General features: G+C 41.3%; 1 protein-coding gene across 1 annotated transcript in view; it reads left to right on the top strand.

Annotated features, from left to right (window-relative positions):
- The window catches only part of SORCS3 (sortilin-related VPS10 domain containing receptor 3), a 92,124-nt gene that overhangs the window by 50,344 nt on the left and 29,791 nt on the right, over positions 1-11,989 (top strand). The window contains exons 11-12 of the mRNA XM_009085151.1: positions 7,154-7,271; positions 8,813-8,946. Of these exons, the coding sequence (XP_009083399.1) occupies positions 7,154-7,271; positions 8,813-8,946 (252 nt within the window). The remainder of the gene's footprint in view (positions 1-7,153; positions 7,272-8,812; positions 8,947-11,989) is intronic.

The raw sequence follows: 11,989 nt of genomic DNA, 5'->3' as shown, positions 1-11,989 counted from the left end.
GGAATGTTTGCCCCAGCCAGATGCTGCCCTATCTCTGCATGGTCTCCCTTCTCCAGCCAAAACTTGCTCTTTCTCACAGCGTGCTAATATCAACAGTCCTTGGCTGGCTCCACAGCCATCCAGTTATCGATGTTTAAGACATACATATTAGCCTCTTATTAAAAAACAGGAGCTCGTTAGACAGCATTAGCTCCTGGGAACAGACAGTGATTCTCATAAGCTCAAGAAGGGCTTGGTTCAGGTGCAGTTCATAAAGGCTGAAGCCTAATGCAGGTTCTCTGGGCCTCTATAACACTGCATGGACCTACCCTGGGTGACTATGAGTCAGCCCATCTAATATCTATCCAAACTGTTATAGAGAGAAACTCTCCGGTCTGTGCTCTGCCACTACTTTGACAGGTGGTGGTTTTGACCAAACACTACTTACGAAACAGCATTGGTGATATTTGCTGGGAAGGTATGTTCTCCTTGGATACCTGGTTAGCTGTTAAAATTGTAGCAGTAGCAACATATCCTTCTCTTTTCTGGACACAAAGAGAGTATGATCACCTTCAGTTGCGGTGGATTAATTGCTCAGTGCTCCCGTGGCGGTGATTGCCCAGATCTGGGGCTCCTCCCAGTTTTGGTCAGAGAAGTTTAGCCCTTCCAGGGGACTGGAAAAAACCCAACACATGCTTGTTTCCCTGCCAGGAGGTGGTTCTTCCAGATTGTACTTCATAGCATTTCCTGGGTTTGCCGATTGAATATCCACTTCTGGTGCTACCTGTTAGATGCACAGATGTAACTGAAAAACAGATGGTGATCTTTGACTTTCTCCCTTTGTACATTCCTGCAACAAAAGCACAGATTCAGGTCAGCTGAAGCATTTACTGATTTGGGTGATTTCACTGTTGGGGATTTTTTGCTTGCTAAAACACTTCCTCTGCAAGTATTTTTCTTTTACAATAAAATGAAAAAACATCAAGGTTGGTTTCAGGCTTTTCTAAATGAAACAGTCTATTTAAGATGACACTGCAATTAGCTTTTCTCTCAGTATTATCAATTAAAGTATATATTTGGCTCTCTTTCTGTTGTTCTGGCTTTACTTTTCTGTTGATCCATCTATCTGTTTGTGTAGTTCATCTCAAAAGATGCTGTCTATTAAGTATATTATTTTTTTGTTCTTGTTTTATTTTTAGATATTAAATATGCTTACAGTCTATTCTGTGGGGCCTAATCTTGTTAAAATCTGGCTTCAGAGGTCCTGAGGGTACTTTGAGAGAAGGAAAAACCCCCAACCTTTTCACATCTTTCACCTTGTTGATGTCCAGTGCAGGAAAAATGCCTCAGTAACAAGGGCACTTTTGATGCTTTGTGTAGTGAAGATCACCTTACCAGCTGCTTCCTTCCTTGGCATCTTCAGTCATCTGTCTCACTGATGGGCACAGCTGAGGACAGCAGGTGTTACTCTCAAAGGAGCTAGGCTGACTAGTGAAGGTAAAAGTCTTCCATCTATATCCAGACCAGAGCAGTCATGCACAGGCAGTTTCAGTGCATGCTTGCTCCATATAATGTCCTACTGGTTTACTTCAGAAATGACAGAAGAGGACTTGATTTAGGCATGAGAAGACATTTACATTTTCATGCTTGGACAGTTTGTCTGAAACTGCACAGGGATAGATCCAGATGGATACGGGTGATGCCTTTGCTGTGAGCAATGTAGGAACTATTACTTGAGAAGATGTTTCTTATACCTTAAGCAGGGACAGGGACTGAATCTATGGACCAGAGGTAGGTGAGTTATCTTGTGACCCTCAATTCATTCTGTTGACCTGTCGGGAATGAGCAGTATTGAATGACATGAAAAGCACAACTATCAACAAGGCAGGGAATAATAAGACAAAAGCAATGCAGTTTGAGAAGAAAGCACTATATAAATGTAAAAAGCCTTTTAAAGACTTTCTGTACAAGGTTATCCAGTCAATATGTACCACATTTGTAAGTTATTGTGTATTTAAAAAATTAATGAAAGATATAATTATAGCAGCATTACCACTGACCTTTTCTAAAATGGCTCCATCATGAATCTATAAGCATTTCAGAATTGTTTTTCATGTTTCTAATAATTTTTCTGTGAATTAATGACATTCAGCCCTGGCAGTAAAAGCCCTGCCTTGTTTCTCCAACGCAGGGGTTGGGAGCATTTTCTGGTTTCCTAGCAATGATTTCATTGTGAGCTATGCATAGAGCCAGTTGAAAAGATGCTGTCCTATTAGCTAAGATTTTATATGGAGTTTTAACTGCTTACTCAGAGGGATAGAACAAAATCTATCCAGTCTAAAGCCTGTAGATTACCTTTCCATGTCTTAGATTGGAGAATCTTTGTTAAATTGAGCTTAGTCAGAAAACTGACTCTGTCTAAATGCCATCTGGGCTCTTGTATTTATTGCTTCTCAAGGACTTCCACATCAGACTGCTTATATGGAAAAATCCAAATATACCTTTTTTGTTGGCTTCCTAGAGCTGGACCTTGAAAGCCCTGCTCTCTTCTTTTGTCTTCTGTCCTTTCAACAAGCAATGAAGACCTTTCAGTTAGACCATCGTAGACAAAGTTATTAAGGCAAAATTCACAGTACTTTATTTCCTTTTCCCCTGTATCATCTTGATAGTTTAGCTATGTTTATTTTAAAAATCCACCTCCCTAATTTAGTGATGAAATAAATGAGAACAAAAGATAAATGAGATTGTCTCTTTATAACAATGTGAGGATTCACCAGTTGAGCAGGGAAAAATAAACTCCTACCAATTTCTTTTTGCATTTTTTTCCTTGGGACTTGTTTTATCTATTTACAGTGGATACAGGAGCTGTTATGTATGAATGGGGGCGTGTAGTGCTAAACACTAGCAGTTTATAAATGTTGCAGCTCTTGCTGTCTGCCCAACCCTCTGCTGGACTTGGTCACCCCAGAAGAGGTATGACAGGAAGAGGTTGTGTGCATGCACCTTAGTCATTATGGAAAATCTCCACTGATGTAGTTCACAAAACTGATGAAAGCAGAGCTCAGCTGCAATACTTGGTTTTGCTCAGTCAGGGTTTGTTTGTTACGGTTTGTTTAGCCCATTTATAATTTCACAAAAATAAAGGTTTTCATCACCTCCCAAGGAAAGCTGTTTGGGAGATCAGTGGAGCCCCACAGATAACTTAGCACTCTTTTCCATTCCTTATGTTTGCTTACTCTCATAGAAGTTTCAAATGCACAACAGAATCATCCTGAACTCTGACATGACCTTCATTGTGTTGGCTGCTCAGTCACCCAGTGCTGTGGGTAGGTGTCTGGGTGGCATTTAGTATTGGTGAGCAGAGCTCACAGGGTGCAGGTGCTTGCTGACTTCTCTGCACTTCTTACCTCTGAATCTTGCAGCACAATGGTTGATTAGCCTTAAGAAGCTTTTTTTATTAGCAAGGGGAGGGTGGGGAAGTCACTACTTTCGGAATCAGGTGACCCAGAACCATCTCTGCAGCACAGAGGAAAACATCCCTCTCTGTTCACACTCCTCTAATTACATATAGTGTACTATTGTTTCCATGTAAATTGTAGCAATTATATACTAAGATCTTCTTTGAAATCATTTAATTAAAGAGTAGCTAATGCTCTCTGCTTTTAGAATGCTAATATATTGCCTTCTACTTAGGAAACTTTGTTTTTTTCATTACCATTATCATGGCACAATTTCAATGTCAGAAGGGTTGGGGTTTTTTTAGCTTATTTTAATAGATTTAAAAATCAAGTAATTCGGGCAATTTTTATAAAGCACCAAGAAACCTTTTGCTCTCCTAATGGACAGGTAGCTAAGGGTCAGTCTGAGGAACAACATTTTCCTTGAGATGCATTGACTGCCAAAGTGTTCATTTCTCCAGCCCTGTTATTTTCTGGGTTCAGGCAAGTGTTTGTGTTTTATTATGTTCTCTCCTCCTTTTGCTATGTTTTCTGTGTAATAAACACCTGGGTCAAATCCTAAATTGGTATAAATCTGCTGGACTAAATGATTTCTGCCTGCTGCATTGCTGCTTTGCAGAAATGACATTTCAGTCATGCATCACACCCAGAACAAACAAGATTGTATGTGCTGAAAGCAGCTGTGGCATAAGAGCAGATGGGACTTACCCTGTGCCAAGGAAAATTGGGGGGAGAACTGCAGTTAGAACTCCTACTGGAGTACAGTTTTGGAGGCCTTCTGTATCCCTCCTCTATGCTATTTCACACTCCTTCCTTTGCCCAACAAGTGCCCTAGCACCCCATACTGCTTTGGTTTCCATGGGATGATTTTCATCAGGATGTGCCTCCTGTGCTGAGAGTCCTGGTTCTGGCCAGCACAAGTTTAACTTTTGCAGCAGCCAGGAGGGGCACACCAGGACCCTGGTGTTATTCTATACCACCTCATGACACATGGAGGGGGTGAAGGGGAGTTAGGGTTACCCTTTTTTTCTGGCTCCAGTTTGGCTGGTGCACAATGTGTGTGGACAGGCAGCACTGGGTTCTGCGTGATGAGCAATCCTGTGTGAGTCGTTTGCCTGTCTTGTACACTCTGTTATTAATATAGTTGTTGTTACTGTTCATTTTAGTACTTCATTGCTGGTTTTTAGTAAATTATTCTTATCTCAACTCATGTTCTTTTCCTTTGGTGCCTTCAATTCTGTCCATCCCACCACAGAGGGAGGAGGTGTGGGAGTAAGTGAGCAGTGTGTGGTCTGAGGGGTTTCAGTGGGAATGCTAAATTGGAGAATATCACTCATAAACCATGATGCTGAGGACAGGATTTGAAGCTTCTGCTGTGGCTCTGCTTGAATACCATGGTGTTGCCTATTGCTAATACCCCACAATTAGGACTACACTAACTTTCTGGAGACACAGCAACAATCTACCCAATAAATCCTCTCTACCATACTAGTCCTTCCTCACCTACTCATTTCTAACCTGACTATGCATTTGGCACAGGTTTCTTGTATCCTCTCCCCCTTGTCAGCTTTGTGGAGCTTGCCTTTGTAAGACAGAACTTAGATACAGACAGGTGTCCACACCAAACCCACAACTCCAGGCTCTCAGATCTCATCCATCCACCTTTCTTCCCTGCGATCTGTGAGCTGAGATAGGTCTCAATGGGTGAATATGACTGATTCCTGGGTCATCTTTGTTTCACAAAAAACAGCACAATGCAGAGGAATTTTTATGCAGGCTACAGTCTACAGAAGGAGTGAGGGGAGAGCAAAGCCAACATCCCTGCATGATTACAGTGTAAACCAAGATCAACTAGAGTAAAGAATGGCAGTCCACTGGGGACACAGCAGGATCTGAATTGCAGTCAGTGTGCGGAAGTCTTCTCTTTCTCTTTTGATTTCATAGGGAAATTTGTAAATCTTCTGTCTTCCTCCTTCCTTCTTTGTTAGTCTGGAATAATTAAAACAGCAAAAACTTTAATCTCATAAGTGGCTTGGATAAAAATGTAGACTCGTGAAAGATTTGGAATAATGGGAAAAAAGTCTCTTCCCTCTAAAGGCTTGCAATAAGGGTGATGCAATGCCATTTCATGCGTGTCACGAAAGACTTGGGTTTTGGTACATAGAGAATTAAAATCTGGAGCTCCTATTTTAGATGAAGTTTTAGGTTCTTTTATATACTCAAAATAGCCAAAAGCTTGGCATGTTATAATGACAAATCAAATTGATCTTTGTCTTTTTTTAGTAGTTTATGTGTGCTGAGATGTCCCTCTTGCCAATGAGAAGCTGTAGTTTTGTTCATGGCTTTTAAAATCTGATCACCCATCCTAATCTCCTCCTATTATACACCTCTTTGTAAATCCAGCTGCAGTTGATTGAAAAGTTCCTCGTTACTGAGGAAATCACAGCTGGCCAAAGGAATAGCAAACTGTTACTTGATTGAAAACTGAGCATCCTGAAGCACATATGAAAACGGAATCTTTTGTCTGGGTACCTAGTGTTATTTATTAATTAAGCTACTGGTTTCCTATGATTTTGTTAGATTTGGTGAAGCTGTGAGCTTCCAACATGTAGAGTCTCTCTTAGTATTTGTGCTGATGGTACTTTGGTGATGTGTACTATCACTCCTCATTGTTGCTTTGGTCCCTCCCTTCCAGGCACTTAAGTAATCATATGACTTTCCCTGCCTGTGAAGGAGAGCTGAATAGTTAGAACAGCATTTAGAGAGACTGGTGTTCAACAACCAGCTCAGATGCCTATGTTCTGATCCAACCTTGTATAGAAACCTCTGGTGCTATTCAATTTTATATGATCTCTTTCATCCTCCCATTTGTAACAGATCTGTGCCTCAGTTTTAAATTGCAGTCTGAGTCCTTTCCCTATTTTTTGGGTGCTGATGCTTCAGCTCCAACTGCTCCTGTGTACTGCCTTACTCAATACGAGTCTTGTGTTGTCCTGGATTTGCATGAGAAAATGTGTAACTTTCCTCCTGAAAATCAGCTTATTCCTTATTACTTAGATGAACCATGGAGTATGATTAGTGACTGCTGTTGGTGAGTGACTACTCATAAGAGCTAGGAAAAAACTCTACTACTAATGTTACAGTGGTGATCATTTATAACTGCTCCTACAAGCTGCATTCAGCATTCACCAGGTGGAAGGGATGCTACTGTGTTTGTAGGTCACTTGCATACAATCCTTATCCTAAATATGTTATTTCAGGTGGTTCTTTTACAATTCATTAAGTAACAAGTCTGTGCAACACAAATGTTCAACAGCAAAGAAACTGAGTCAGCTGAGAGAGGCTTGATTTGAGACAACTGAACCCATATATTCATCAGAGTAACTCCCTTGATGTTAGACACATTCCTTTCTAGTTTGGTTCTTTATTGTTCTTGAGTAATGCAAGTATTAGACTTGGGTCCCATCGTGCTAGGTACTAGAATCATGGGAAGACCTTCCAACACAAGTTGTGTGAGGTGTCAAGAAAAGGCTAAACAATCCTAGGATGTTATACAAACAGGAAAATGTTATTCATGATTCAATACCATTTCTGGCATCAAGCTCCAAGACTGTGTATTGTTTACTGCAGCCAAGATCCATGAGAAGTTATTTGTTTAATGGAAGCATATGTCTGGCTGACTCTGGTTCTTTGTTTTTTGTCTCTCCCATGCTTAGAGTTTTTGGGCACTTCAGTCTCCGTTCTGAATGGCAGCTGGTCAAGGTCGATTACAAGTCTGTCTTCAGCCGAAGGTGTAACAAAGATGACTACCAAACCTGGCATCTGCACAATCAGGTATTCCCACTGTGTAGGGAGGGGCTGATCAGGGTTCCTTTTCCTGTGCTCTGTGTTGCCACGTAGGAATGCAGTTGTTCTTTTCAGCAGAGCATATGGATTTTTTTGCAGCCACCAAGTCACAGTTACAACCTGTTGATGTTTTACTTCCCTTGAAGCACATGCATGAATAAACACAGGACCAGTCTCCTATAGGCAAGTTCAGGAGATTATTAACTTCTATTTTTATGAAAATATTCCACTGCACCATCTGGATCTTTTTGGCATCAGTGCTTAGGGCAATGTAAAACCTCACCTTGCGACTGAATCACAGAAGACATTGAACTCTTTGTAGCTCTGACAGCAGCTCATGAAAATAATTTTGCTTCACTTTGCCTCTATTTTCCCTACTCGAAAATAAAAACATTTATTCATCCTGCAGGTCTTGCAGGTGCCTGTAAAACTCTGGGGAGCTCTTGAATACAAGACACCAGAGAAGACCAGATTATTTCATTCTATGCAAGGATACATGGTTTGCTTTTCATACACTTTAGTTTATTTTCATGCTGGATATATTTAGGTCTTGAAGCAACTAGAACTGAGAGGTCAATATCCTCTGCAGATTACTTATGGGTTACTTGTCACCAGTATGATGTCCCAGACCCTGCAGGGCAACATAACTAGCCAGAACCATTGGCATTGTGACATTGCTAAATGAAATCCATGAAATAAAAGTGGGTGTTGATTTGGCAAGGATATATCAGATAACTGAAGTCATAGAACTGTATAAATGAAAACAATTTGAATGAAGGAAAAGGGAAGACACGTGTAATCATGCAGCCATTTTGGGAATCACTGTTAATGGGAAACAGAAGTGTTTCAATTAGGTGTTAATATTTTTTTCTTACTTCCATGCAGAGAAAATATTTCTGCATCAGAGAAAATTCTATTTATAGCAACTCACCTAAATATCAAATGTTTCTTTTAGGTTAGCTACTCCCAGTAGTGTTCTTGGAAACCTTTGCACTCAAAAGGCCCATCAAAACACACCATCAGGATTAGCTGAGGGCTATAACAAAGCCAGCTCTATCAAGGAAAGAGCAAGGGAGTCCCAAGTCCTGTGTTTCACACCTAGATATGTGTTCCCTGCCCTGAGTTTCGGGCTTGGGCACTTCCCTCTGCAGTAGATTTTATCTGACATATTGAAGAAACCCTGGAGTGTACCCCCATTGTCTTTTCAGGATAATTCGTAGGACTACCTACATTGCTGGATGCCTTCTGAAACATGGCATAAGTGGGTGAGATGGCTTGGGCACCCATCTGTTTTGTGCACAATGTCATTAGCAGCCCAACTCAGTGCTGAACACACTGCACTCATGAGTCCTCCCAAGGTGACTTTTGATTTTGCAAAGCCACAAAAAGGAGCTAGACTCTTGGCTCCTAACTTTCCCACTGGTAATTGCTTGTTTTCATTGTCTTTTGTGTCTTTTGACAAAATGCTCCATTTTGAATGCAGCTGCCACTACAAATCTCTTTCTCTTCTCGTTCCCTGGCTAATGAAGGGGGAGCCTTGTGTCATGGGAGAGAGGAAGATCTATAAAAAACGCAAGCCTGGAGCGCAGTGTTCCCTAGGTCGGGACTATTCCCAAACTGTGGTGTCTGAACCATGTGTCTGTGGTCAAGGAGACTTTGAGTGGTGAGTATATGGCTCTGGGGACATTCACAGGGTGTTCTAGTGCTCTTGTAATGGCCAAAACACTACACAGACAGAAAACCTTGCAGAGAAACTGGGTTCCATTCTGCTTTGTGGCTGTGATTATACCAAATACCACAGATATGACCCCAATCCTTTCATCTGCGGGAGAGATTTGTTAATCTCCTAGAGAAATCCTAGCCTGGAATTCAAAATTTAAAATTGCAAGTATAGATTGAGGTTTTTTTGTCTGTCATTCTAGAAGAGTGACAGCCAGGACTGCTCTGGTCCAAAGCATGACCTTTTCAGGAGAAAGAGGGGATTTCTTTGTCCTCACATCCAAGGTCATTGAATACCTAGGGTGCAGGCTAGCAAAACATGGACATTTTTATCAGTATTCCTTTGAATTGCTGGGAACAATTTGTTGCTTTTTTAACAATGTTTTATTGAGAAATTTCTGAAAGGGCTTCTGTGACATGACTATACAGCTCACCCTTGTCAGATGTAGCTACTTGTTTTGCATAAATATTTGTGTTTCTAACTTAATGGGGCCTTAATTTTCAAACTGCTTTAAGGTCACTTTAAAAGCAGTTTAAAAATAAAACGGGGGGGGGGGGGGGGGAATGAAACACTGCTTGGTATTGCCTGACAATCAGAGATAGGAGATGGGAAAATGCATAAGTGAGGATGTCTGCATAAAGAATTCCTACAGGGAACCTGTAATAGGCAATATTTCAAAGATTTAAGATGGTCAATATCTGTGATGTTTGAGCTTAAATGCTCAGAATGTCATTTAAATGGAATTCAAAATACCCTGAAAACTGATCAGCTGAGAAAACATTTTATAGTAGGTTATCAGGATCAGTGTCTGACTTGGTATCAGTGTGATTCCTGAAAACTTCACTTACCTTCAAATACTTTCTGAAGAAGTGTGAGGCATGAGTTCTGTACATTTATTTGGATTTAGGCCAACTGAGACTCACAGTTCTGTTTTAGAACATGGACATACTGAAATGCAGCAAAATGAAAAAAAAAAATACAGACCAAAGTGTTTTCTTGAATATTAGAGTAGTTTGGCTCTAAGAGAGGTTCAGGGATATAGAGTAGAGATTTTCATCTTATCTGGATGGATGTTTAATTTGTTCCTAATGACAAAATTGCATCTGAGACTCTGTAGCTTGACTCATGAGATCTTTCCCCTTTGTTCTCATCATGGGAATTGCAGGACAAACTATCTTGCTCTGCAGGATCTGCCCTTGGCATTAGCATATGCCTCTGGGGTGAATCAAGTACCAATCTCCAGAGATGCTTATGTATTTGCTTTGATTTTTTTGCTGCTTTGTGCCTCACCAGCTTTTTACTTTCACAGTAAGGTTTGTCTTTTCCAAGCTATAAGTGGAAAACTGTGGTAGCTAAATTGGCCTTAAGGGCTGTTCTGCTTTGAAAAAGGTCTGCATCAGAATGCACCTTTTCAATCAATTGATGGATTTATTGCATGCATTCAGTACCATTTTTGCTTAACTCTCCCACCTACATGAGAGAATATTGCTGTTAACCTTGTCAGTCCTGCAGAGGAAATGCAATTAGAGGACAGCAAGCTGGCTTTTGTTTCAGACCCTGTGCTGCCAACAGAATTGTTAACTGACTTCTAATTGCAAAATTGGTATAACTGGTGATGGAGAATCAGAAGAAACTGCTTCAGTTTAAGGGTGACTTTTGATGGTGGCTGGCAGGTCTGACTGTAAGAAGGTGTGGGGCAGTCAGTGTGAGGAAAATACTAGCAGTGCTGGAAATGAGGCACCCAGGTTGATTATCTTACAAGTGATTTTCAGAGAGAAAGGTGCACTCATCTGCTTTGGCTTGTGACTTCTAAAGGGTGAAACAGTTAGTTAGTTAGTGGCAAGATACAGGTTATTCTAGCATGTATTCTAGATTCATCTGCCACCTTTGGCATGTCAGTATGAGAAGGGGAGGTGCTGAGAAGTGGCTTTTCTCTGTGCTGACTAGAAGGTGGCTCAAGGCAGGGAGTTCAAGGAGATACATGCCCCCTGTAGATATCTGTGGCTGGGAGGACAGCTCCTACTCTTTTGCTTGATGCTCTTTCAAGAAGAAATGTTTGCTTTTCAAAGGAAAACGACCACTCTGGCTTTTGTGGCTAGGTTCACAGCTGACAGTTTTCTTGAAAGCACTGACTGGTCTGTCTCTCATGTTGAACTGAGCAAGTCCTGTGGAGTGTCAGGGAAAGGAGGAAGGTCAGCAGCTGGGGCTGTGTGAGTACACTGACCAGCAAGTCCCAATAGACAGGCCCTCTGCTTCCCCAGTAAGTAGGTTTGGAGACTGGTTCTGGTCTCGGAGCATCCCATGCTACTTAGGTGTGATGATGCCTGCCTTTGAGAGCTGTGAGGATAGGACTGCAGGAGCCCTATAGCACAAGCTGTGAGGTCTGTGCTTCCTCCCATTTGGTCACAGCACCCTTGCCTCTCTCTGCCTCATGGCTGCAGTGCTGTTTCCTGCTGTTAGCTATAAGGCTGATCAAAATTTCAGGGTCGTAATTCATGATCCAAGTCTCCAGTTCAACAAATCACCATGAGTCAAGATCAAGGGTGACTCCTGCCAACCCTTGCAGTCATTTCCAAAAGCAGACCCTGGCCTTTTTGTGGCAGAGGGAATGGCAGAAGGAATTTGGAAGTGTTATTAAAGTACTTGCTGATCTTTCTTTTCCCTCCTCCTGCTTCTTTATTTACTCTGTCAAGATAGCTTTCCTAAGAAAGACAGCACAGCAGCTGGACTTGATTATTTCCTTAACTTATGCAAACCCTGGGGCTTATGAGAAGGAAGGTGGGCAGCATGCTAGGTTTTAATATACATTTACCAGAAGTTAATGAACAAGCACAGAACCTTGAGGGCACACAGCAATGTTGTCTTTAATTTTATTAAATATTTATGCAGGTCTTTTCTTCTTTGGGGCAAAGTACAACTCCTCCTGAATATTTTTAATTACCAAGTCCCTGCCAGGCATTTTCAACTGTGCAGGTTGGACCCACTG

This window comes from Acanthisitta chloris, unplaced genomic scaffold (assembly GCF_000695815.1).
Source record: "Acanthisitta chloris isolate BGI_N310 unplaced genomic scaffold, ASM69581v1 scaffold2362, whole genome shotgun sequence".
NCBI lineage: Eukaryota > Metazoa > Chordata > Aves > Passeriformes > Acanthisittidae > Acanthisitta > Acanthisitta chloris.
Note: the sequence above shows the minus strand (reverse complement) of the source record. Positions and strands in the feature narration are given on the sequence as shown.